The sequence below is a fragment of the Syngnathus typhle genome, linkage group LG11 (assembly GCF_033458585.1).
Source record: "Syngnathus typhle isolate RoL2023-S1 ecotype Sweden linkage group LG11, RoL_Styp_1.0, whole genome shotgun sequence".
Classification (NCBI taxonomy): domain Eukaryota; kingdom Metazoa; phylum Chordata; class Actinopteri; order Syngnathiformes; family Syngnathidae; genus Syngnathus; species Syngnathus typhle.
The window spans coordinates 10,561,285-10,585,860 of record NC_083748.1 but is presented as its reverse complement, the minus strand read 5'-3'; the positions used below and the strand labels follow the sequence as shown (position 1 = coordinate 10,585,860).

General features: G+C 44.6%; 3 protein-coding genes, 1 long non-coding RNA gene and 1 other non-coding gene across 12 annotated transcripts; 3 read left to right on the top strand and 2 right to left on the bottom strand.

Annotated features, from left to right (window-relative positions):
• Positions 1-1,614: 1,614 nt before the first annotated feature.
• Positions 1,615-1,687, bottom strand: trnat-ugu (transfer RNA threonine (anticodon UGU)). The gene has a single exon. It is a non-coding gene; the product is annotated as a tRNA-Thr (tRNA).
• Positions 1,688-1,955: 268 nt separating this feature from the next.
• Positions 1,956-12,876, top strand: LOC133162813 (MYND-type zinc finger-containing chromatin reader ZMYND8-like). 8 transcript variants are annotated; one of them, XM_061292261.1, is made up of 24 exons: positions 1,961-2,177; positions 2,418-2,497; positions 2,830-2,950; positions 4,201-4,349; positions 4,941-5,003; positions 5,282-5,427; positions 5,611-5,832; positions 5,928-6,041; positions 6,376-6,441; positions 6,635-6,727; positions 6,820-6,907; positions 7,006-7,061; positions 7,171-7,248; positions 7,339-7,454; positions 7,556-8,037; positions 8,119-8,253; positions 8,324-8,479; positions 8,556-9,056; positions 9,127-9,555; positions 9,648-9,787; positions 9,891-9,971; positions 10,045-10,123; positions 10,192-10,431; positions 10,495-12,876. In XM_061292261.1, exons 5-24 carry the CDS (start codon positions 4,979-4,981, stop codon positions 10,668-10,670), a joined length of 3,423 nt encoding a protein of 1,140 aa, XP_061148245.1. In that variant the 5' UTR covers positions 1,961-2,177; positions 2,418-2,497; positions 2,830-2,950; positions 4,201-4,349; positions 4,941-4,978; the 3' UTR covers positions 10,671-12,876. The 8 variants fall into 8 exon arrangements, 7 of the variants coding, with proteins under 7 accessions (XP_061148243.1, XP_061148244.1, XP_061148245.1 ...); XM_061292259.1 differs by lacking the exon at positions 4,201-4,349 and having other exon boundaries at positions 1,960-2,177; positions 5,689-5,832; XM_061292257.1 differs by lacking the exon at positions 4,201-4,349.
• On the bottom strand, positions 11,236-13,460 carry LOC133162816 (actin-related protein 2/3 complex subunit 4-like). The gene is made up of 6 exons (XM_061292266.1): positions 13,314-13,460; positions 12,757-12,875; positions 12,392-12,503; positions 12,004-12,099; positions 11,743-11,913; positions 11,236-11,654 (listed from the first exon to the last, which is right to left on the bottom strand). The coding sequence occupies exons 1-6, from the start codon at positions 13,314-13,316 to the stop codon at positions 11,649-11,651; spliced, it is 507 nt and encodes a 168-aa protein (XP_061148250.1). The 5' UTR covers positions 13,317-13,460; the 3' UTR covers positions 11,236-11,648.
• Positions 13,461-13,921: 461 nt separating this feature from the next.
• tada3l (transcriptional adaptor 3 (NGG1 homolog, yeast)-like) lies at positions 13,922-16,573 on the top strand. The gene is made up of 9 exons (XM_061292265.1): positions 13,922-13,955; positions 14,286-14,526; positions 14,596-14,843; positions 14,942-15,047; positions 15,135-15,270; positions 15,386-15,489; positions 15,653-15,759; positions 15,853-16,044; positions 16,121-16,573. Exons 2-9 carry the CDS (start codon positions 14,317-14,319, stop codon positions 16,311-16,313), a joined length of 1,296 nt encoding a protein of 431 aa, XP_061148249.1. The 5' UTR covers positions 13,922-13,955; positions 14,286-14,316; the 3' UTR covers positions 16,314-16,573.
• A 1,350-nt stretch (positions 16,574-17,923) lies between these two features.
• Positions 17,924-18,552, top strand: LOC133161740 (uncharacterized). Its single transcript, XR_009716118.1, has 2 exons — positions 17,924-18,006; positions 18,103-18,552. It is a non-coding gene; the product is annotated as an uncharacterized LOC133161740 (long non-coding RNA).
• Positions 18,553-24,576: the final 6,024 nt, after the last annotated feature.

Genomic DNA, 24,576 nt, shown 5'->3' with positions numbered 1-24,576 from the left:
AGGTCTAAACTTTGCGTTTTTATATAGTGAATGTATCCGATTGCGTAAATACGAGCGTGTGGCCCTGCTAATTAGTAGTCATAGTGCATAGTCAACTTCCCGAAGATGCTGATTTATAATAAAAGGCCAAAATACAACAACAACGTAATAATTACTATTTACATCACAACTAAAAAATAAAAGCATGTTCAAGGTAGTAGAAAAGGAGGCTTGGTATAAATAAGCTGACATCGTGCATTGCACTAATATGGAAAAAAAAAGATTAAAAAAATATTTATTTAGTTCGTAACGGTAAAAAGGCAGAATGGTACAATGCATGTCTGCCTATTAGTCATAAAGTTCAAGCTTTGAGTCTCAGTTTCGACGTTCTTCAGTGGAGGTTGCATGTTGAGCCTGTGCAGGTTTTGTCTGGTTACTCCTGCCCCTTCCACATTCCTAACACATGCATGTTAGGTTAATTATAGACTAAATTGTTCGTGGCTGTTTGTCTATATGTCCCTGGCTATAGGATGTTGACTTACTTCTCTTGCCAGAATTCAGCTGCAATAGGCTCCAGCTCTAAATTTGAGGCTCCATAATATCCAAATGTCCAACTGACGTCCTAACCCTGTAGGTATCTCTAATTCTGAATTTCAATATTTTAAAAGAATACAGTCAAACCTCTACATACGAATTTAATTTACTTTATATGTTAAAATAGTTGTATGTTGGATCAAATATGCCCATAAGAATACACTGTAATTGGTTTAATTCGTTCCACAACCAAAAAAAACTCCTTAATAAATACTGCAGATAATTACATAGGAATAAAACAAATGTATTATATCAGAGTAGAGATGTAAAGAAAACTAAATTACAAAAAATAATCAATAAAAAGGGGTGTTTATTGTCACTGTACCTTAGACACACACCGTAACTTACTGTAACTTATAATATGTAAACTTCAAACTAACTTAGCTCATTTTTGTTTTTATTTTTATATTATATATATATATATTTGATCTAACTTACATAACCTTAGCATGACGCAATATATGTCATTGGCCTTCTCACATATGATGGTTTCAGTGATCGTTTTGCCGACAATCTGCTTGTCGTTTATGCATCCTAGCAATCTCTTCCAAGGTAGTGCTGCGACGTTTAGAGATGATGTGATGGCTTGACCGCTTTGAGGCCTTCCTTCTGCTTAATGACCGTCGAAATTGTTGACACGTTTTTACGGCCATATTATTTCGCAAGATCACTCAGATGCATTCCGCACTTGTGTTTTCCTGTTTTAATTGTAGGACAATCATGTTGAGTCAAATATTTCACATCGTATGTTGAAAAATTCTCATGTTTAAGCAATCGTAGAGGTTTGACTGTATGTTGACAATATCATATTTGGAAAATTGGCCAGTGGGTATTTAATGGGGCAAAAAGAACAAATCAAATGCAGCAGCAGTCCAATCGAGTGGTTTGTTGGATCTGGTTTGTGCTAGGAGGTTTTGCATGATCAAGGATTGGAATGCTGAACCTCACCCATCTTTGCTTGCAAACAACTCAAGCCTTTGGGCAAAGCTCCTTTATAAAGTCAATGGCGACACTCATACACAGTGAAACCTTAAAATATTTAGGCCCCAGCGAGAATTGAACTCGCGACCCCTGGTTTACAAGACCAGTGCTCTAACCACTGAGCTATGAGGCCAGTCCTCTTGGTTTCCTACTCGACTGGCTACACAAAGGGAAAGGGTCAGGTTTCCCGGAATGATTTATTAGCATATTGTTGATAGCATACAGCTCAAATGCATCACCAAACTGTTATTTTTAATTGAAAGAACACATTATGTTTTTATTGTTAGTTCAATTAAAGGTGGTGGATATTGACCCAGGCTTTTTTTTTTCCTGACATTATCTTGAACAATATCTTTGAAAGCCTTGTGTGTGTTTCAGCCGTATCTTGTGGTGGTTCCGTCTCAACAAAAGACTGGCATCCAGGAAGCGCAACAGCCAATCGGCATCTGTCTTCCATTTTGCCAGCGTGTCTGTCCAGTCAGCATTTGCTTTTCATGAGAGCTGCACCCAGGACAGCTTGAGCGTGGCGGTGCTGCTGAGAGCAGGCTGAGGGGCTGTCTGTCCTCCATGTTGTAATAAGCATTGACATATCACACAGAATTGTTAGACATGCATCCATAGAGGTAAGCAGCATTTTCATTCTTTCATTAATATTCCTCTGTTGTTAAAGCATCAGCCGGATATGAGCTGTGCCCTGAAAACCGGGGGAGGGGAAGCAATCTTTTTTTCACAACACATTCTAGAATTGAAGCTGCAAAGATGAGCATGACATTGTACTTGTACCACACAAACGCAGCTAATGTCCATGTCCAATTTGGAGCCACCTGCTCAGAGTATTCTAACCTCCCTTCTGTGTCGTCAAGGCTGCGGGCCTGTTGAGGCATTCCGAATGGGAGAGACGGCCACCGTCGCAAAGGGGACACCCCGAAGGAATTAACAGATGGTAAAGTGACAGCACGGCAAGTTTAATTTAGGCCTCAAAGTGGCGTCAGAGCAGGACGGCCGCGCAGCCACCAACGGCAATTGTATATCAAACAAACCTCAGTGGGAAAAACAATCGAGCAGTACTTTGCTCATTCGCAGAAAGTTCCTCTCCGAAACAAGCCTAATTCTATAAGCCGCTCGCCACTTTCAGGCTCGTGTTGTAAAGTACAAATGATCTACAGAGCACGTACGAGGAATAGCCGAAGCCTAACGTGCACTGCCTCCCGGTGTTCTCTGCTTCTGAGCGTCAGCCATTTTGGAGAACTTCCCCTTTCTGTCCCTCTGCTCCAGGCACACTGCTACTTGTATGCAAGCGGGAGGAAAGAAGAAGGGAAGGATTCCCTCTCAACAGGCACTGCAGTGAAATCTCATCTCATCCCTGTTTTCGAAAACCCGTCTGAGGGCCAAACAGGTTTGGCAGAATCTTCTTTCTATGTATATTTAGGTTGCTGGTTTGCTCTGTGTGTGCGGGAAATCATGCAGTGTTGAGCTCTGACTTGCGAGATTCTCTTTTAGCCTCCATCGTCCTGTCAAATGTTATTTTGCTGGCAGATGTAAAAATTGTGTGATTCAGACCTCCAGTCCAGACACTCCGGCCTGGTTATATAGCCTTGCTTAATGCTTGACCTGAGCTCAAGCTCACTCTCTATTGACTGAAAGAATCACTCCACTTCACCCCACCCACCACTTGTGTTTTGTTTTCTGCTACTACCTTTCATTTCCTGGTTTGATGATCAAATTTGCATTTTGTCTACCGCTCGACCGCTTCTGCTCTCACTTAAACTGTCACTGAGGGCTGGATGAGATTCGGTTTGATAGCCTATTTCTAATTTGGGAGTGCCGACAGTCTCCTTGGAAATATGGAGAAAATGTCAAGCTTTCAATGTTCCTCAGTGGAAGAGGGGGGGGGGTGATAATAACCCGCATGTGCTCCTTGTTTTCAACTGGTGCCGTGTGGACTTGTTTTGTGTGTGGAGGGGGAGAGAAAGCCTCATCAAAATGGATGCCGTATACCTTCGAGAGCACAGAGAGGAGAGGCGCCGATCCGCTCGCCGTCTTGCTCTTAGCGCTGCATTTCACGTGCCCATGGCCCTTTGCGTGCTTTAATGGGGGGGGGGGGAGAGTCTCGGTCGCAAAGAATAGCGGGCGAGCGGTTCTCTCTGCATTGCAGCAGTGTAGCCGAGGAGATTGAGAAGCAGAAAAGCTTATGTGGTACATTGAGCCGGCCGTCCAATCGGGTACCTCGGAGTGGCGCTCAAACCAATCGGGCGCTTGCAGCCGAGGTTAAAGATTGACAATCGCTGGAGGAAGCAGCGGGGAGAGAGGAGGCCTTCTGGGATACTTGGAACCATCGTTTCCCTCATTTCACAACGCCCTCTATCATTGAAAAGAGTTACAAAAAAATAGGCTGAAGAATTCATGATGTGAGTAGGAACGGAAGGCATGCTGTTGATTTCCTTCATTGAAGCATGGATGTGAACACTTGTTTTATTTCTGCCATCGAATTTGGTGTCATGTATTTGAATCTCATTGTCGTCGACTGTTGCTGTATTCCTGAACTAGACGTGACATCATTCTGTAAGATAGTCCGGACAGTGTGGTCGAGAAGGCCACAATGTCTTTTCACTCTCTGTCTTTGTGTATGGTCTGTGTTCATGGCAGACGCATCATCACGTCCGAGGAGGAGGGAGGGGGAGAGTGCTTGGGGAAGAAGATTTGAAAAGAGAGGAAGAAAAAAAAAAAAGCTCTGCTCTCTTGACAGAAAGCCTGTAAACAACAATAGCAATGACGTCACGCTGCCTCCAAAACAGGTTGACTGATACTGACAATAAATACCTGATGGCCACTGTACATCTCTTTTTCATTGTGTTATCGCGCCACAACATTCCGTTTCTCTTCCATTGTCTTCTGTTGCCAGAGTGCTGCTTGTTTCTATCTGGTCTCCCACTTATCGGCAATATTGAATCTCGATTGAAGACCGCGCAGATAGACATCGGTTCACTTGACTCATTTGAGGCTGCCCGTTCATATTGACACGTGTTACAATTTTCTGTGGTTCTGGGCCTATCAGCATTATTACGCAAATAGGAGATGACCAAAGCCACTGGAAAATAATCCATAAAGTCAAAGCCCATGCTGGCTTTCTCATCACATAGGCAAGCGTGATACAAACATTACAGATAATTAATGTGCTCACTCCCGCTACCAGTTGTGATGGACTGATCGGTTTTAGGCATCACTTAACAAGCAGAAAATTGTTCTGATTCAGAAAATGACCTGCCACAATATAACGCCATGTCTCTTTTTTTTTCGCCTTTAGTATGGATGGCTGCCTGGCACTCTGTGATTTTCGCAATGTGATATTTATCGCTACTGCATTAACACTCTTGTCTACATTGCAGCAGTTGAAATAAAGAAGGCTGACCCTCCAACAGAGAAAATGGAAAGCTCAATGCGATCTAAAGGTGTGGATGAAACCTTCATTATATAAAACTTTTGTATTGTTTTATTTTAAATGATCATTTGTATACCATTGTATTATATTGATTTGTAATTGTGGTCAGAACTTTACAGACATCGGCATGAGTTTTGATGATTTAATCACTGGTAAACTCTTTTTTTTTTTTCCTGGGTGGAATAATCATACAAGTCAAGCGTACTCTGACCATAACGGAATGCGACCTTAACTAGGCCATCACGGAACCGTAACTGACTCATATCAAACTGTCACCCGCAACACAAGACGCAGGCTCGACGGAGCGGACGACCCAGAAACGAAAGATGCCAAGTCCCTCCCACTCATCAAATGGTCACTCGTCTGCTGACACCTCCCCCAGCCCGGTGAAAAAGAAGAAGAAACCAGGTGCTGTTGGCAGCACCAAAGACCAGGTAACCAACAAAATAATCAGATCACCCTTGGAACCTTGTTGCAGTTCAAATAGTTGTGCAGAATATTCCCATCATCCCCCCCCCCCACCTTTTGTTGTCATTGTGCATCTCTGCTTGGCTTCCTTCAACACGGCCTGATTTTGACCTCCCCCAACCTTTGTGTTTCTTTTGCCTGCGTTGCAGTCCGAACTAAGACATGGCCCCTTTTACTATGCCAAGCAGCCGGCACTCACCACAGATCCTGTTGATGTTGTACCGCAGGACGGCAGGAACGACTTCTACTGCTGGTTGTGCCACCGTGAGGGTCAGGTGCTCTGCTGTGAGCTCTGCCCCAGGGTGTACCACGCCAAGTGCCTCAAACTACCAGACGAGCCTGAGGGCGACTGGTTCTGTCCGGAGTGTGAGGTACTCCAGCAGAAATATGCCGAGTGTAAGGATGTCGGGAAGCAAAATTTCGGACATCGAGTAAGGAGCCCTATTTTTCTCTCAATTCTTTTCAGAAAATAACAGTTGCTGAATGTATCGAGACTCAGAGCAAAGCCATGACACTGCTGACTATTGAGCAGCTGTCTTACCTCCTCAAGTTTGCTCTTCAGAAGATGAAACAACCAGGCGTAAGTATTTCTGCTATCACCTTCTCCTTGGGGGATCTCCTGCTAGCTAAACGGTCCGCCGCTATTGGAGTCAAAATGACTTCTTCATTCTCATTGATTTCTACCACCTGGCAAGTCGGCATCGCGAGCTTTTTTTACGACCATCTTAGTCTCATCTTCACCTAAAGGCTGTCCTCTATTGCTCGGGCATGAGACGTTATTAATTTGCATGCGAGAACTCATCTGACATTCCCAAACATTGAAGTACAGCGGGCCTGTGTCACGGCTCGGAACCATGTGAGTAAATATGCAAGCCGGTCGTGAGGATACAGCTGCCCCTTTCACTCTCTTTCAGGATCATCCCCGCTTGTCATCTCGCTCTCCCCACGCAGCTTCCACGCAGAGAAAGACTTTTAATTGGGTAATAATTACACCACTAACAAGTCCCTGTCTTGATTTCTCCCCTGACTGCTTGTGCTGCTTTTGTTTGATGCCGCTTTTAGTGGATAGTAGTAGCATGACAGTTGTGGTCATCAGTGGGGAATTATTTGCGGAAATTGTGTGCGTGTGTGGAATCTAACGTGAGACCTTTTTCTCTTTGCTCAATTTTAAAGACGGAGCTCTTCCAGAAACCCGTTTCGCTCGAACAGCACCCGGACTACGCCGAATATATATTTCACCCAATGGACCTTTGCACTCTTGAGAAGGTTATTAAAAAAAAAAAAAAAAAAGTCGATTTTAATCCTGCATCACTGATCAGCTCTCATATGAAAACTTTTGTTTTCCGTCTGTGACGCAGAACATCAAAAAGAAAATGTACGGCTGCACGGAGGCCTTCTTGGCAGATGTCAAGTGGATTTTGCATAACTGCATCATATACAACGGAGGTGTGTTGCGTATTTGAGCCTCGATATTATAAAAAGCAAATCATAATAGATTGTATTTCGGAAACAATAACATGAAAAATGTCATTTATATTTTGTAGGCAACCACAAACTGACAGCCACAGCTAAAGTTATCGTCAAGATCTGTGAACATGAGGTGAATATGCGGTCTGTGTCATTTTTTTTTTTTTTGTCGTGGAGATGATTTTTCAGCGATTGAGTCTTCAAATGAAATTTTCTCTCTTTTTTTTTTTTTTTTAATACAGATGAATGAGATTGAAGTCTGTCCTGAGTGTTATCTGTCTGCTTGCCAAAAGAGAGAGAACTGGTTCTGTGAACCCTGCGTGAGTTGGACTTGTTTATCTTTTGCTTTGTTTGTGCAGCACTTTCAACATTCTCGCTCAAGGTTGACTATTTTTTTTATTTATTTACAGGGTAACCCTCACCCTCTGGTATGGGCTAAATTGAAAGGTTTCCCCTTTTGGCCCGCCAAAGCTCTGCGTGACAAAGACGGACAGGTGGATGCTCGCTTCTTTGGTCAGCATGACAGGTTGCCATCTTTTGCGCTTCACCTTTGACTTTGTCTCCGTTCCAAACTCGATTTGGTGTCACTAACAGGTCACATGATGACACGCGTGTTCACTCTTTTAGGGCTTGGGTGCCTTTAAATAATTGTTACCTCATGTCCAAAGAGATTCCCTTCTCCGTGAAGAAGACTAAAAGCATCTTCAACAGCGCCATGCAAGAGATGGAAGTCTATGTGGAGAACATGAGGAAGAAGTTTGGTGTCTTTAACTACGCCCCCTTCAGGACACCCTACACTCACGACAACAGCTTTCAAATGCTGCAGGACCCCTCGTCAACCCCTTTCAAGGCGGAGAAACAGGAAAAGATCAAGTTGAGCTTTGACATGACCGCATCGCCCAAGATCTCGCTATCCCGGGCCGTGTTGTCTGGCGTCGGAGGGATCGTGACGGGCCGTCGGCCACCTCTCGGCGACGGGCCTCGCTCCCCCGTGAGCACCAATTCTTCCGCTCATACGGGTTCAGACGGCGAGGACACAACAGACAAGTCCCACGGGAAGGCCGTAAACAGCCAGGGAAGTGTCGGAGAAGAGTCAATGGACTGCACAGGTACTGCGGCCGTTATTTCGGTTATCTAGAATCATACAGGAGACCTTTCATCCTTATTTTTGGTTCAACACCTCCTTGCAGTGTCACCAACTCATCCTCGACCAAGTCAAGTTGAGCATTTGTCCGACAGCACCAAATCTTTACATTCGCAATCTCCTGGCAACACCAAACAAGAGAAGACACAGCTGACGGGAAGCATTTTGAATCTCAATCTAGGTGAGTCGATCACTCACACCTTTGACACCTGTCGGTCATGATCATTGGAATTCATTTAACATCCTTCCAGATCGAAGTAAAGCAGAAATGGATCTAAAGGAACTCAGTGAAACGGTTCTGCAGAAGCTAGGGGCCACCCCTGTTCTCACCTCTCCAAAAAGGCAGCTCAAGAGCCGTTTCCAGACCAACTTGGACAAAACCATCGAAAGCTGTAAAGCGCAGCTCGGTCCGTCAACGTTCGAGCACATGCGTCCATTTGATATTCTGCTTTGGTAATATTGCTTTGTTTCCTGTTTGGGCAGGTATAAATGAAATCTCTTCGGAGGCGTACAAAGCTGTGGAGCACAGCGACACTGAGGACTCCGAGGGTAAATCCGACTCAAGTGACACCGAGTACGGCAGTGACGAAGCACCCAAGGTTGAAGATTCCCAGGATGCTACACGCACTGACGAAGCCCAGAACAAGAGTAGAGACCAGGAGCAATCATCACCAAAGGCCAACATGCCTCTGCTGTCTGAGCCCACAGCAGAGGATGTTAGCTCAATGCAGTCAGAGACGCCGGCTCAAGAAAAACTTCTGGAGAAAGATGGTCCGGAGAAGACCAAATCCCCTCCACCATTGCCCGTGTCCAGGGAGAAGGGACAAGTGAAAGAAGATATGAAGCAAAATGCGCCCGTGGAGGATTCTGACTCCGAGGGGGAGCTGGTTATTGACCTTGGGGAGGACCAAGGGAAAAGGGAGAGGAAGAGACGTAAAAAAGACAGCGCTAATGCTAAAGAGTCATGTGCTAGTAAACCTGAAGGTGAGATGTTGCTGACCATATAAGTGTGACTTCTTCAATTCTTACGTAACCCATCCATTTCCTCTTGAAGGTAAATCCCTGACCCCTTCAACATTCCCGTCTCAAAGCAGCACAACCCCTTCCACACCCTCCAGCGTTGCCTCGCAGTCCCCGATGGCCATTCCCGTCAGCATGATTGCCGCCAACGTCAGCCTCGCCACCGTCTCCAACGCCCCGGCAACTCCGCCCTCTTCGTCCTCATCTTCAGCCTCCGCCACCCCGGGATTGAAGAAACAGCGCCCCCTGCTGCCTCGAGAGACTGCGCCTGGAGGGCACAGCGCCACCGTGTGGAATCCCAGCGGCAAGCCCCAGAACTCCTCGCAGAAATGGCTCCTGCGTCAGCAGCAAGGCCAGCAGCCGGTGGCAGCCGCGCAAATTCAAGACAACAGCTCGGCATCGGCGTTTTCTGCACAGCCGTCTTCGCAAAGCACACGTTCCCACACCAGACAGTCCATCAAAGGTAGCTAAGGTCAAACGTGTGCAATGGTGACTTTAAATCTTAAACGGAATCATATTGAATCTTTTCAATATGTTTTGCGTTGAGCGCATCAGCTGTCACCCTGGTGTCCGGCTGTCCCGCATCAGCATCTGGATTAGGCACATCATCTCCGTCCTCCTCCATGGAAACGGAGCAGTACATCTCCACAGCCTCAGCAGACGCCGCTGCGGACATCGCCAAGTACACGAACAAAGTAAGCATTTCTAATCGAGCTGTTCATATTTGTCATGATGTGACATTGTTCGGAATGTTGATTACGCATTGCAAGAGAATGTGACTCCTTTTTTCTCTTCCAGATGATGGACGCAATCAAAGGTACAGTGACTGAAATCTGCAGCGACCTCTCCAAGAGCTCTTCAGGGAATACGCTTGCTGAGGTGCTCTTTTGAGTAGTTAATGACACATTTCTTTGAATTTACACAATATATATATATTTTTTTTGTTTTTCAGATGAAGCGGCTTAGAATTGAAATTGAAAAACTACAGTGGCTCCATCAGCAAGAGTTGTCAGAGATGAAGCACAATCTCGGTAAGAACTCGATTCACTAGGATGGACAACGCAACTCGATGACACCAATTAAAACCGATCTCGTCCAGAGCTTACAATGGCTGAGATGAGGCAAAGTCTGGAGCAGGAGCAAGAGCGCTTGGTGGCAGAGGCCAAGAAACAGACGGAGATGGAGAAGCAGCAAGCGGTGGATGAGACCAAGAAGAAACAGTGGTGCGCCAACTGTCGAAAAGAGGCCATCTTTTATTGCTGCTGGAACACCAGCTACTGCGATTACCCTTGTCAGCAGGCCCATTGGCCCGAACACATGAAGTCCTGCACTCAGTCCGGTAAGAGAAACAAAGGACTGTCCGGAGTTTTCTGTTTTCAAACGGCGGTCGGTGTGTTTGCAGCCGCAGGTCCGCAGCAAGAAGTCGAGACGGAGTCGGCGGCGGACTTGTCGAACAAAGGAGCGGGACAACCTAACTGTGGACCAAACGCTCTGCGAGAAGCGCCGATTTCCGCGTCTTCAGATAAAGACTGTGAAAGCGAAGCCAGCAGTGACAAAGCTGCTGTCACTCCATCTTAACGGTGTGCAATATACTTGATGTTATTTTTTTTTTTTTCTACCCGCTACACTGATTGATGTATACAGTTTGTTCTATATGTATGCTGTTGAAGTGGCTGTATCCAAAGTCTTTTTTATTTACTGTTGGGTTTACAATATTGGGATTCATTTTGGCTGCCCGTCTACTGTACAGTGTTCTTTTTCTGTTTTGAATGAGAAACTAAGACTGACAGCAGTGAGAAGAGGTGCAGTGTCCTTGCACTCGTTGTTAGGTCGCTCTTTAACAGCATGCGTCACTCAATCTTCTCTCAACGGATTAAATTGGCAAATGATGGCACCTACATTGCTGGATCACTTCACTATTGGAGTGCTACTGCCAATTGAAGAGTTCGTGGTTAGTTCCGGTAATTTATGTTTGTATTTAATATGATGCCTGCTCCATATTGTACGCTGACGAGAAGACATTTTCAACAAGCTCTTTGTGTTTTTTTTTCCTTCTTATTGTAAGTAGGCTACAGTCAATTAATCATTAACAAATCGAGCTGTTTAATTTGTGCTGCTCAACTCAAACCATTGCCACCAGAAATGTAGAAATACTGGCGCTTTATTCATTTTATACAACATTTTGCTGACTATTTCGTACTTTTCCGCATGTGTAAGTGAAAACAAAACCGAAAACGAGAGCAGACGGACCGACGTACACGGAAGACCTAACTACTTAATTGCATTTGAACACACCCATCGTCTCTGTACTCGAGGACACCAGCGTGTTTAATACTTGAAGGACCCGCCTTTGCTTGTTTATTTGGCCATTTGTTCTAAGTGGTAGAAAATTGATACTGCTAAGTATTTCCTTATGTACAGTCACTAATATCAATGAGTACAGAGATGACGAGACGAAGACAGCGGGGGTCAAGGTCCTCTTTCACCGGCTCACTGATTGTGCACACCCAGAATTGGCTCACGGCTGGCCGTTAAGACGGTGGGAAGCGGCGGACATCAGAACTGTGGAAAAGAAGCCAAAATTAGTTTAGGGGAATTCATTGTGTTTGTTTAGACAATCACTTTCAAGATGTAGAAAGGCATGGCTTACATTCTTGAGGAACTCCTCTGCGACGATACGGGCTCTGGCATTAACGGACAGCTTCATCTCGCTGATCTCCTTGTCGATTTCCTCCATGAAATGGATGACAAAGTCCACCAGCTTGTGTTTGTACATTTGCTCCGTGTGGAAGTTGGTGACCAAGAAGCTTATATCATAGCCCTGAAAGAAAAGGTGTCAGAACATTTCAGTGCAGGATTTTTGTTGTTGACATTATCGTTCTTGTTAATTACCATGCTCAGTGCTTTTTACCTCAACTGCCTTCCTCCTCAGAATGAAGAAGTTCTCTGCCCTCATCATCATGAATCGCATGAACTTGTGGCAAAGGATCTTTTCGATCTCATCAGCCTGAAGTGGCAGAATTGGAACGGTTGTTTTTAATAATGTATAGCACACAAAAAAAGTAGGACCTCCCCCCAAAAAAAACTTTCTACTGACATCATGTGCTCAATAAAAGGAGTTCATTTTTTGGGAACCCAAAAATAGAAAGACAAAAATAAAAAGGTAATTTGAGGCAGAATTAATGTTTTGAATTTTAATAGAGGCCTTGTGAAGTAATGAAGTGTGGCAATGGATCTGCTTGCTATAGGTCATTGAAATTTATGAAGCTCCACTGGACTGATTTGAAGTAGCTCATTACCTGCTTGACGGCAATGCTGACCCTGACAGAGTTGATGGATCCCTCGATGAGAACCTTCTCCTTCTCATTGCGGCTGATTACAACAGGCTGAAGAAGCAGCTCTTTACTGCTCCTGGAAACCACAACAAAGGCAATAATTTGTCTGGGACGTAACACAAAGATATGAATAAAAAGTCTCAAATTATCCCAAATTAAACTGCAGTAGTACGTCGGACTGCTCGTTCATTTTCAGAGAGCACAGTAGCTGCAGCAAGCCAGTTTCATACCTCCAGCATTTTTCCACCTATGGAGACTACCTTGTGCAAGTTTGCACAGGTTGAAACTTGTGTGGAAGTAGCAATCCTCTGCAAAGCAGAATGTCATACCTGACTTCCACTTCGGGCTTGTTGTGACGCTCCACCACCTGAGAGGAGAAGTTCTCCAGACACATGGCCGCCTGCAGGGTGGCCCTCACAGCGTTTAAGTAGGGACGCAGAGTCGCAGTCTAAAGACAGTTTGGACACAGTCAGTGTCTGCATTCTTAATACAAAATCGGATGAGTGACATGAAATATTACGTTTCAAAAGCAAAGTGAAGGTAAAAGAGATCAACAGAATTGAGGTTCAACCAAAAAACATGATTTTAATATCAGGAAGGTCAATGCTCTGATGCAAGGGAAGCTGATGATTTCATGTGGATGTTGACTCACTTTGATTATGTCAACCCTCTTGATAATTATAAATAAAATACGTGCTTCAAAATGAGGGAAATGAATCAAGAATGTCAAAATACTAAGATAACCCACTTTAATTGATACCAAACCTCACGTTTGGCAGAAATATGAAAGCAGGATGGTAACTGTTGATGTAGTCTGATGCTGCCAAATAATGCATGATTACAAATAAACTAAGAAAAGATCAACTTGAGATAAACGGAGACTTACCATTTTTACGCTGCAAAAGACGGAAGTTCCGAAGCCACGCCTAGGACCAGTTTCCGTAAACCCTACATTCTCCAGGAACAAAATGGTGCGCTTGTTTCGCTCAACATTTATAAATAAGGAAGTGGATTTCTGTACGCAATATGTATTTCTCTGATGGGTCTCATTACTCCGCCCGTTTTGAGTGTATGTATGAACAAAACGAGCTTTTCCTTAGCGACGAGTCCATTTGGCTGCGTGAATAGGAGAATGTTTTTTGGTGATCGTTGTGTTATTTGTTTTACAGTGCCAATATTTTAAACAATAAAACTTAAAGCAACTTCCAATAACTGTAATGGTAACTTCAAACTGATACATTCAAGTGTGTGAGAGGATAATTGTCCATCCCTTTCACTCATACAACAATATAATATGGTTTAATCGGACGCTACCATTGCTGTACAACCCTGATTTCTTAAAATACATATTTACTGGTCTAAAAAATAAACGTCAGCATTGGATCCGTTTATTAATATACGCTAGTTGCAAATGTATTTTTGTTTTACGTACCATGTGAAATATTCTGACAATATCATAATCCAAATGACGGTTCTACACCCCTCTTTGTTTAGTGGAATTTTCCATCATGGACGCCATTCGCGGACGGTAAGTATCCTTCCCTGTAAAAAAATCCACATATATTACAGATTTCCCACCGAGTTTATTATCCCTTCACAATTCATATCACGCCACTGCATTGATTATGCAAGTGTTACTGTGTAAATATCGTGATAATTTGACCAATATATTTGAAGACACTGTTCACGGTACGGGCCCTGTATGTCAGCAATGTATGAAGCAAACATGCAGAGTGAGGGCAGAAAATAAACATTGCTCACTTACACGTATAATTGCAACTATAAATGAATGTCACATTTTAGACACAATTCAACCTTTCTTGTCTTTTATTACCCCCCCCCCCCCACCTCGCTCCAGTTTATTCTAACGTAGTCGGGTAGCCAGCATCATGAGTGAGCTGAAGGACTGCCCGCCTTTGAAGTACTACGACTTCAAGCCTGTGGAGCACGTCAAGGTGTGTCCCCGCTACACGGCCGTGCTGGGACGTTCGGAGGACGATGGAATCGGCATCGAGGAGCTGGACACTTTGCAGCTGGAGCTGGAGACTCTCTTGTCCTCGGCCAACCGTCGCCTCAGAGCTCTGGAGGAGCAAAGACAGGTGGGAAACTAAAGAGATCATGTTATGGCGATAATAACGAAATTCATTGTACTTTGTTCTGCGTTGCAGATCCTCACAGACTGGCAGGACAAGAAGGGAGACAAGCGCTTCCTGAAGATGGGAAAAGACCCAGACCCAGCGGCGTCCTCACGTCACAAGCCAAAGAAGCAGAAACTAGATGGCAAAAGTAGTCACGGGCCAGGGCCAGGTCCTGGCAGGCCTAAATCCAAAAACCTGCAACCTAAAGGCCAAGAATATGAATTTACAGACGATCCTCAAGATATTCCTCGCACGCCTAAGAACGACGTTCCCAACAGGTCCGCAAAAATCTCTGCATTAAAAACCAGCAAACTTGGTGACAGTTGGGACAATCAGTTGTTATTATCGCTGAAGTTTGCTTTTTTTTTTCTTCCAGATTCTGGGCTTCAGTTGAACCGTACTGCGCCGACATAACAAATGAGGAGATTCGGTTGCTCGAGGAACTCCTAAAACCGCCGGACGATGAAGCCGAGTACTTTAAAGTGAGTCGTCTGTGTATGCTGTTTGGCAAAATGTGTTTTCGTCAGAAGCAGCACGTTTAATTTTGGCGCTGTCTGTGCTAATTGAAGATTCCAGCTTTGGGGAAACACTACTCACAGCGGTGGGCTCAGGAAGATCTGCTGGAAGAGCAGAGAGAAGGAGCTCGGGCCAATGACAAGAAGAAGGGTCTCTTGGGCGGTCCGCTGTCGGAGCTCGACGCAAAAGGTGACTAAATTCTGATGCCACTACCTGTAAAAGGAGTCATTCCAGCTCTTATATGTTATGACAAATATGATGATGACATCATGGTGGGTTTGTGCGCTTGGCGGATGTTCACTAGACGTGGACTCTTTGCTGAAGAAGTCGGAGTCCCAGCATGAGTCTCCGGAAGACGGCTGCCCCTTTGGCCCGCTCACACAACGCCTCCTCCAGGCTCTTGTGGAGGTAAGTGGAAGGTGAATCTTTTGAATAAGAAGGCGGAGGGAGGCTACCCTCTCATTCACCGGGGTGAACCCCAATGTCCAGGCGCCCTGCAGAATGCGTTTGTGTGGAATTCATGCTTGTGGAACGTGACTTTTCATCATGATGTCTTCTCTGTCACATTCAGGAGAATATTATATCCCCTATGGAGGATTCTCCTATACCGGACATTTCAGGGAAGGATGCTAACGATGGAGCAGGGACATCTCCTCGAAGCCAAGGGAAATCTTTTAGGTAGGTGTCACGTAGTAGTTGAGAAACAAACAAAAGTGGTGTATAGGTGAAAGGAAAAGAAAGCAACAAAGTGTCCTGACTTTCCATCGGTAGCGCTCCTCACACACGTTCCCTCGAGGCTCGGATCAAAGAAGAGCTGATCGTCCAGGGAATCCTGGATTCCGAGGAGCGACCCGGTCCCGGCGGAGACTGCGAGGACGAGGTGCTGGTGGAGCTACAGAAGAGACAGGCGGAGCTCAAAGCTTTGATTGCTCACAACAAAACCCGTAAGCAGGAGCTGCTCAGGTAAGGCTCTTCTGAAGGTCGGGTACCAACGTATTAGCTGCGATGTCCTACCAGCTATTTTGTTTCTGCTCCTTAGGTTGGCAAAAGAGGAGATGCGGAAGCAAGAGCTAAGGCAGCGGGTCAGGGTTTCTGACAACGAGGTCATGGAGGGATTTCGGCGAATCATGGCAGCTAGACAGAAGAAGCGCACTCCGACCAAGAAGGAGAAAGACCAGGCGTGGAAAGCTCTGAAGGAGCGTGAAAGCATTCTGAAGTTACTGGACGGTTGAAGGTACATAAGTTGATTTAAAAACTGCGCAAGGAAGACTTTTTTGACTACAGATGCACACTGCTGCATGGGCGATTCGCAAAGATGGATCTCCCTACAGGTGGCATTTGAGGAGGGGCATTTCTGTCGTTCTTTTTCAATGGTATGCATTTAGTGAAGCTGTCTAAGTTGTTTAAGACGCCCTTTTTGTCTGTTGTGTTATCATAAAAAAGAGTGTTTGTATAAAATGGTGACCAAATTAAAATCTGTTGTAATAAAACAGATTCTTTTCATTTTTTTGCCTTAAATTTTCAGACTAAAATCCTGAAAAGGTTACCAGACGGTTAACTCAAATATCAAAATATAATTTGCTCAAGATGAAACCTTAAGTGGCAATCAATTTGTGAATTGATCGTCATAAATAATGACAGCTTGCACAACAAGAGTTTGGTTTTTTTGTTTTTGTGGCGTAAACAGCTACGCCACCTGGCCTGAAAACCAGCCGTACTGGTCATGTGACCACAAATTCCTCCATGGTAACTGGGCAATGAGAAAGGGAAGTGACTCTCCTTCAGATAACAAATACTTTCCCTCAACGCTAGAGTAGTACAAAAATGTCACTCAAAACTTTTATTGCATTTGAAGTGACTCTCTTTCAGATAACGAATACTTTCCCTCAGTGCTAGAGTAGTAAAAAAATGGCACTCAAAACTTTTATTGTACTGTTATCTACTGCATTTTTGTAGACTATGATAACAGCACTGAAAGTTGTAAATTGTCAAGCGGAGTTTAGAGGGCAAAATTGAAAGCTGTCAATTTGAGAAGCACTTCATTTAATAGCATGTTTCCTAAAATGACACTAGATGGCAGTCAAATCTCGTTTAGGTTCACGCTGCCCGCCGCTACAGATTGGTTGAAAGTGGTCACATGATTTCCTAGGAGCCTTTTTATTTAGCTCTTTTTTTCCCTCATCGCGAGATTTTGGTTTTGAAACTAATAGGCACAGGTGTGGCTGAAAGATGTCACACACGAAGAGGCAAAGGTATGAAGCTTAATAAATTACCTCGTGACAACTATGGGCTGAGAAAATTGCCAGGATGTTTGGAAACAGTATAACAACATTTATCTATGTTTAGCTACGACATACTCGATTGGTTGGAACGATGATGACTAAATTGTTCCGTGGGCACCATATAACATATCTCAGCCCTGCCCATTTGTTACAATCCTCAATGTGACCCATAACCTGTGCAACTACATAAAAATATAATTTAAACATCATGCGGTTTCATTGAGGCAGGTGCTCTTCCCGACCTGCAGAGGGCGCTCCACCCTTGTCCAACTGAGCACCATGGTCTCACATTTAGAGGTGCTAGCATTTAAAGAGGGATGTTAGACTTTTTATATCTACTTTACCTCTTCACCAGTGTGGTACAAATAGGCGTATAGTAGACAAATTCGTAATCCGCTAATTGGAAAAATAATTGAACGTTTACGCCCCCCCCCCCCCTCCCACCATAAAGCTTCTCACTTCCCTGTTTAAGTCAGCATCCTCTATGTAAATTCATAATGCCACGAACCCTTCTGCACAAAAGCTTTTTCCTAAATATACAAACCTTTTGTTTCCCATCCAGGTGAACGAAACACGACAGTCCCCGCAAACCGTACACAGCCCACAAGGCCTTTGTTGTCATTCTGAGACCTCAGCAGGACAGGTGGGTTTTGTATTGTATTGAAACACAGCATACTCACTCAGTCACTATTTGCACTTCATTTGATTGAGCTGCTCTAAAGTGTACTTTTTACCGTAGGTGTTTTTCTCCGCCTGACGCTGTGCTCTGAGGTTCTCAATCTCTGCTCTGACCCAAGCCCCCCCAGACCCCCCCCCCCCCCCATCTTCTCCTTCTGCCCTTGTGAAATTCAGCCATGAGGTGAGCTTCTTCACTTGTCCCTGTCACAGTTTGTAAACCTTTATGGCTGTTTAGACAGGGGGGGCTCTTCAGTGGAGGGCTTAGGGGAAATATCTGAACTTGAAATATGCTGACATGATGATGTTACAAAAGTTAAATAAGGTTTGGCTTTACAGTTGGGTGCGCACATGCAGTTTGGCTAAGTATGAATATAATATATCATATATCATAGAATATAATTAAGATCTCATTACTAATTATTTTTTTTATTAGGCCACAAAAGATAAGCTCAACTTCATCAAAATGATGTAAAAAAATAAAATAAAATTGATGTTCAACCACTTATAATAAGACCTCATTTACTTTATTTTGCAACATTTTCATGATGACTGTATAACTGTGATTGTGATGAGGATGTCAAAAGCACTTTATTTATTGACCCTACAGATTTGCCCATGGTCCAATTATAAAATGCTCAGTTATTGTCCAAATATTTCTGCACTAAACTATTCAAATCCCGAGTATACGTCCCTGTATTCCCTTGTCAGTCGAGGGGGGCTTCTGTTCAACATCGCTCTTTGTTTTGTACGCTCCGTCTCTGTCTTTGGGGCCTTTCCTCCTACTCCGCCTCCGTCTCTGCGTTCCCGAGCACGGACAGAAAGAACCTCACAAATAAAACTCCTCACTCATACATACAGATTAGTACAAGATCGCACGAGAGAGTACAGGGAAAGGGTTTTAACGGGGTGTAACTGTCAATGCATTGTCCAAATGCTATGTCAATTTCCAAGCTAATAGCGCACGCTGAATAGCGATTGTGTACGTGCGGCCGACATGGCCGCTGACAAGCGCCTCTGTCCAGTCAGGGTTGGGCTTGGCCTATTCACCTCCCGCACAGTGAGCGATTGTCTTCCACGCTGCTTCCACTATTCTGATGTCATGATTTGTCCTGTTGTTGCTGCTCTTGTGCTAAAGCTTGAACGACCTTACAGCCTCAAGTCAGAGGCGCAAATGATCCAAAGGGCAAGGGGGGGGGGGGATCGTCAAAATACTCCCCCTCCCTTTTCCTTACCTTTGAATGGCATTTGTTTGTAATTTGCATGGCAGTTGATGTTTTTCGTACATGGCTCGACAATTTGGAAGCGGCGATGCAAATCTTTTTTTTTTTTTTTTGTTGCCTGATTTGCCCCGCCAGTGTGGGACTGGAGGAGACAGAATGGGAGTCTGCCGAGTCTCTTTTGGGAGGGGATCTAAAATCTTCTCAGGAAGATCTAAGTGCAAAGGGAGAGACTGACTCTACGTTGGTTGTTTTCCATTTACAGTTCCTGTATGACTGACACTTTTGTCCATATACTGTTACCATGGTAATGCACTTAATGGACTCCATCATGTCACCATATTTTGCACAGAGCACTTACTGAGTACCTTGCAAAGCTGCAGGCAGTTAACAGTGCATTGAGAAAACAAAAACATGTCACCACTGTATTTCATGAAAAGAAACATTTCCAGCCTTAGTTTACCACTCTGAGTTTTATGAGCATTGAGACGACTTGGGGTTTTGAAAGAAGGCGCTTATGCTACGAGCTGCTTTTGGGGGTGGGGGGTCGCGCTGCTGCCCGACTGCCACAATCACGGGGCAACGGTGGGAGGAGAGAAAAGATACTCGGCGTCTTAGTACATTGGCAGTTCATTTGAACCACAGGGGTCAAAGCTCTTGAGAAAGCCCATTTGACACCAGACCACTTAGCCGAGGTTTTCTTCGTATCTCATCATTGGGGTGAGGCGGAGCCTATCTCAGCCGATGATGCGTATCAGAGGATCTCTTTAAGGGACTCTGTTTTGGCCTGACATATTTAACGGCACTAATATTGTCATGGCAAATTTTTAAATTACATTGATTCTAAAGTTAATGATTCAAAGCCATTTGAAAGAGAAGCTTGGCCCAGAGGAGGACTGTGACACGGGGTCATTTCTTTCATTTTGAGGATGTTTTATTGGGAGGTCTACATATTTTACATTATAAATAGTGGAATATGGTGATGTTGATAATGATGAGGAGGAGGAGGATCTTCCTCCTGCAGTTGGAGTTAAATGAAGCAGAGAAGCGGACTTGTCCAGCACTGTGGATAATAGTCATTCAAGGAGACACAGGGAAAGACACTTCTCTCACCACCCACTACCTCTCTGTCAGCCTCCCTCTCTTTTGTTCCCTCTGCTCCGTTATTATCACCATCATTATTAGGCTCACGCTCCCCTCGCCACGATGGAGAGGAGGGCCGGCCGCCCACATGGCGAGAGATTGCCGAGAGAGAGCACCGGCGCCGAAAGAGAGGGGGATGAAGACAAGAGGCCCAATAAAGTCCATCTAAATATAGACAGCAGGGCCCTTTTTTCTCTTCTCCTTATAAAGAGCTGGTGGGGAACCGCGGTGGACAACCCTCAGCGCGCACCGACGGCTCCCTCCAGAACTGGAAATATAATTGTAAGGCCGTGGAAAGACACTCGAACACACGAACACGCGCGGGCTTGCAATGTTTTTACGAGGGAGACAGGACATAGAGCTTAGTGAGAGCCTTTTTTTTTTCGCATGAGAGGGGAAGCGGCGGTTGGCGGAACATACTAAATTAGGAGAGGTCAGAAGAAAACCTCCGAAAACAAATGATGGGCGCACTGAGTGATGGGGGGAGCTTCCCTGCCTGAAAAGTCCAGATAAGTGCGAGAGATGAAAAAGATTCAAATGACCAAGGATAGAATTCATGCCAAGCATACAGAGAGAGATGCCCCTTTTTGGCTTCCACTCTGCCTCAATAATGTTTTTTTTTCTTCAGGTCCGTGTGAATGTTACATGAACCTTTTTACTCTGTGACTTTATCAATGGGAGGGTATTGAGGGAACTTTTTTACGATCGAAATTAATCACTTCTTTCGACATCTATTATCTTTTAACTTACCAGGCTGAAAATATTTTCTCCTGTGGAAAAAAAAAAAAAAGATTCTAATCTGACTTGAAAAGCCACATTGACGCTCTGTGTGCACCTGTTTTCATCATCATGCCTGAGTCAGCATCAAGGTGGCTTCTTCACTTTTCTGGTGTGACACATGGACAGAAAGAGCAGCTGCATCATCTCTGACGCATGTGATTTATCCTCATATTTACCCTCACGCTTTGTGCCAGTTGTCACGCTAACAGCCCCAACCGTTCATTAAGTAACTACATACGGGATAGCCAGACAGCTCATGTGCCGCTTTGCGTCGACCCCAATGACTCGGAGGTCACATAGAGTCCACTGTTGGAAGGAAAAGAAAAAAAAGGAGCATTTTCACAGCTGTCTTCTCGTGCTAGTGAAAGTCAAATAGGGGCATTGAGTGTGCTTTTAACATCCTCTTTTCACGCACCTGTTGCCCACCGCTCAAGATGAAATTATGCGCCAAAGGCGGCGCCTGAACTTCAGCCCACACCTTTTGCTCGGCCATAACTCCACAGACAGGCGGGAAGAGAGATAGAAAGGAAAATTGTGATAATTCACGCGAGACCCCCCCCCCCTCTCACTTGAAGTGGATCGATTTTTGTGTTTGTGTCTGCAGCGCCGACAGTTTGTGGTCGTCAACGCTTCCGAAAGCAGAAGTTCAACACCTCGCTTGTCTTTTTCTCTTTCTCAGCTGCTGTTGTTATTGCTTCCAACAGCCCCCACCTGCCCGCTTTCCTTTCCTCTCGTCCTTCTGTTTTCTGCCCCACCAACAATGCTGGCTGACTCTCAGGTCGAGGTGGAGGCCCCCCCGCTTATTTCTGCAAGCATGCTGGCCCGAGATAAGGAAATATGGCACGGAACCAACCCCCCAACACACACACCCCGCACGCACCCCCACCCTTCTAGCTTTGCATACAACACATTGAGCAAACAAGTGTTTAAGATAATAAGGGAAAGTGCTCCAAGTCTGTATGGGGGGGAAAAAAAAGAAATCTGTCCTTGGTCTTCTGCTTGTGTACGTTACAGTCGTGGCTTGTAACAACAGACTTTAGCTGTGTTCTGGGAATCTTGGAACATGTATGGAAGTAGAAGGTACGAACCTGATGCCGTATGTAGAACCTTCCCAAAAGTTGCAATCCTCCAATAGATCAAATGGCAAGACTTAAGGTCTTAGCCCGGTCTGGTAATTCTATATGTAAGCAATTAGTCCTGCTTGACTCCAATTTCCTATGAGGAGCTGCCTCTTCTGGCTCTTCTCACCATCACCATCCGCTGTCAAAGCAACAAAAGAAGCCGGAGGTGTGACGGCACCATGTTGGGCCAGCGTCTGGCTCCCGATTCAGCTGCAGACAACGTTACTCAAGTGTCATCTTCCATCTATTACATTCAGTGCCTGCCCCAACCTTATATTTATTTACTTCTATTTTGGCAAACCAGAGTGGAAACAAATGCAAGCGAATTGTGGGGAAACGGTTTACCCATGGAAGCGAGGTATTCAGTGGCTTTTGGGCAGTGTTGAAGGTTTCATTGCCTCATTTGCAAGCCCGTCGCCACCTATTATGCAGAGTGGGCTCGGTGAGGGAGAATCACCTGTAGCAAGGTACTCGTATATTAAGTAGGACTTCTACCATTGTCTCTTTCGACAGCCCTCTTTGTCTTGGAAGATGTACGCGCTTCTTTTATCTCACCATTTTACCTTCCATCTTCTCCAAAGGCCTAAAATAAAACTTCTGTTTTCTCAGGATGAGGAGGGATTGACAGAATACTGGTTTCTTTCGTCGTTTCTTCTTTCGGATCCGTTTTGCGGTGCTCGTCAGCCATCTCTCACTCTGCTTCCAACCTGATTCTCACCAGACAGCCTGTGTTATCCAAGCGGGTTAAGGGTGCTTGTGGATCTTGACGTGAGAGGCTCTGAAGGTCTCAGACGTGACACTTTCCAGGATCAGATGGATCTAAATTGGGTGCCGGAGTCACAGCAATTGAATCGCACAGGCCTCATAGTCTGACTTTGTTCTTATCTGTATTTTGTGATATTAATAAGCACAGCAAAGTAGCCATCCATTCATTTTATTAAAAGCCTGTCCTCATCAGGGTTGTTGGTAACTGGAGCCTTTCCCAAATGACAATGGTAATATGCACGGGCACCCTGGGAAAAGATGCAAAGTCTACCCATAAATGCTCCAATGTGGGTTAAAACCCAGATCTCCTGGCTCTAAGGCAGAATCAGAACAGAAAAGGCCTTCAGGAAATTGTCGTGAAGTCAAACCTCTTCCACTGTGGTCCTGTAGGTGGCACAGGTTAATCAGAGGAATTCCCATGAGATGATGTCATTACAAAATGAAGGTCATCTTGTTGTTTTAGATCTCATTTGACTGTGCACGCGGTGGTCTGATAAGGTGGGGCCAGTTTTAGGACACTTCTGAGGAATTCCAGTACGTCACAGTTGCACAAGCGAGCGAGCACGTACAGAGTGACACCAACCTTTTTTTTTTTTTTTAACATGATCATGCGAAGGAGAGGGACCGAAACAGATAGGCCTCATGGTGACTCAGCATTTCTGGGGCCTGCGTGAGCTTGTTTTTTTTATCAAGTTGACACACTGTCAACTCAGTTTGGGCTCCTCTCTGGCGTGTCTTTGCGAGGCAAGAGATGAGGAGAAGAGAAAGAGAAAAAGGAAAGGAGATGAGAGTGGAGAGAATAAGCAATGAAGCGTGAGGAGAAACAGCAGCGCGCTCACCAAAGTGGAAACGAGTGGCAGAAATGTCAAGGAAAGTAAAACACAAATGACAGCCCCAGTTGAGTAAATCAATGGGTGAGTGAGAACGCGGATGAGGAACGGGCTTGGTGAGATAGTCAAAGATAAACAGTGACAAGGAAAAAAAAAAAAGAGGGGGGGATCTTAGTTGGCTGACGCTGAAACAGCAGAAACATTTTGTCAATTGTGGTCAGACACTTTATTTTGAATTATGTCACCGATATTAGAAATCCTCACCAGACAGTTCATTAGGTACACCTAAATCTGTCTTTAGCACAGATGACTCAGATGTTATGATTGTGGTTGTTGTTTACTGAGAAGGCAAGATTCTAATTAATAACTATATTACAATAGTGAATTAGTAGTAGTAATTGAGGATGACAAGAAAAATAATTGGAAACTATTTTCAGTCAAACTTAGTTGAGCTTTATACCAATGAAAGCTAGAACCAGAATAAAAATAATCGGTCGTAGTTTAAAAAGCAAGGTGCCAACATTGATGAACCTTAGCTGCGTTTTATTTTCTGTTCTAGGTGACACCTCACAAAGAGCTGATGTAAGCGTAATCAAATAGCGACGCTGGGAGGGAAAATAAAACTAGCTGAGCTTGAGTAGAAAGGGAATAAAAGTGCCTGATAGTTATTTTTTTGGGG

What these genes read in the sequence shown, in the direction of transcription:
- LOC133162813 (XM_061292257.1), top strand. An exon ending in AAGCTCAATGCGATCTAAAG is followed by an intron (nt 5,004 to 5,281) that starts GTGTGGATGAAA and finishes CCGCAACACAAG; the next exon opens with ACGCAGGCTCGACGGAGCGG. An exon ending in GGTTCTGTCCGGAGTGTGAG is followed by an intron (nt 5,833 to 5,927) that starts GTACTCCAGCAG and finishes AATTCTTTTCAG; the next exon opens with AAAATAACAGTTGCTGAATG.
- LOC133162816 (XM_061292266.1), bottom strand. An exon ending in AAGCCCGAAGTGGAAGTCAG is followed by an intron (nt 12,504 to 12,756) that starts GTATGACATTCT and finishes TGTGGTTTCCAG; the next exon opens with GAGCAGTAAAGAGCTGCTTC. An exon ending in TGAGGAGGAAGGCAGTTGAG is followed by an intron (nt 11,914 to 12,003) that starts GTAAAAAGCACT and finishes CTTTTCTTTCAG; the next exon opens with GGCTATGATATAAGCTTCTT.
- tada3l (XM_061292265.1), top strand. Translation starts at nt 14,317, where the DNA reads ATGAGTGAGCTGAAGGACTGCCCGCCTTTGAAGTACTACGACTTCAAG. An exon ending in CTCTGGAGGAGCAAAGACAG is followed by an intron (nt 14,527 to 14,595) that starts GTGGGAAACTAA and finishes TCTGCGTTGCAG; the next exon opens with ATCCTCACAGACTGGCAGGA. An exon ending in CGTAAGCAGGAGCTGCTCAG is followed by an intron (nt 16,045 to 16,120) that starts GTAAGGCTCTTC and finishes TCTGCTCCTTAG; the next exon opens with GTTGGCAAAAGAGGAGATGC.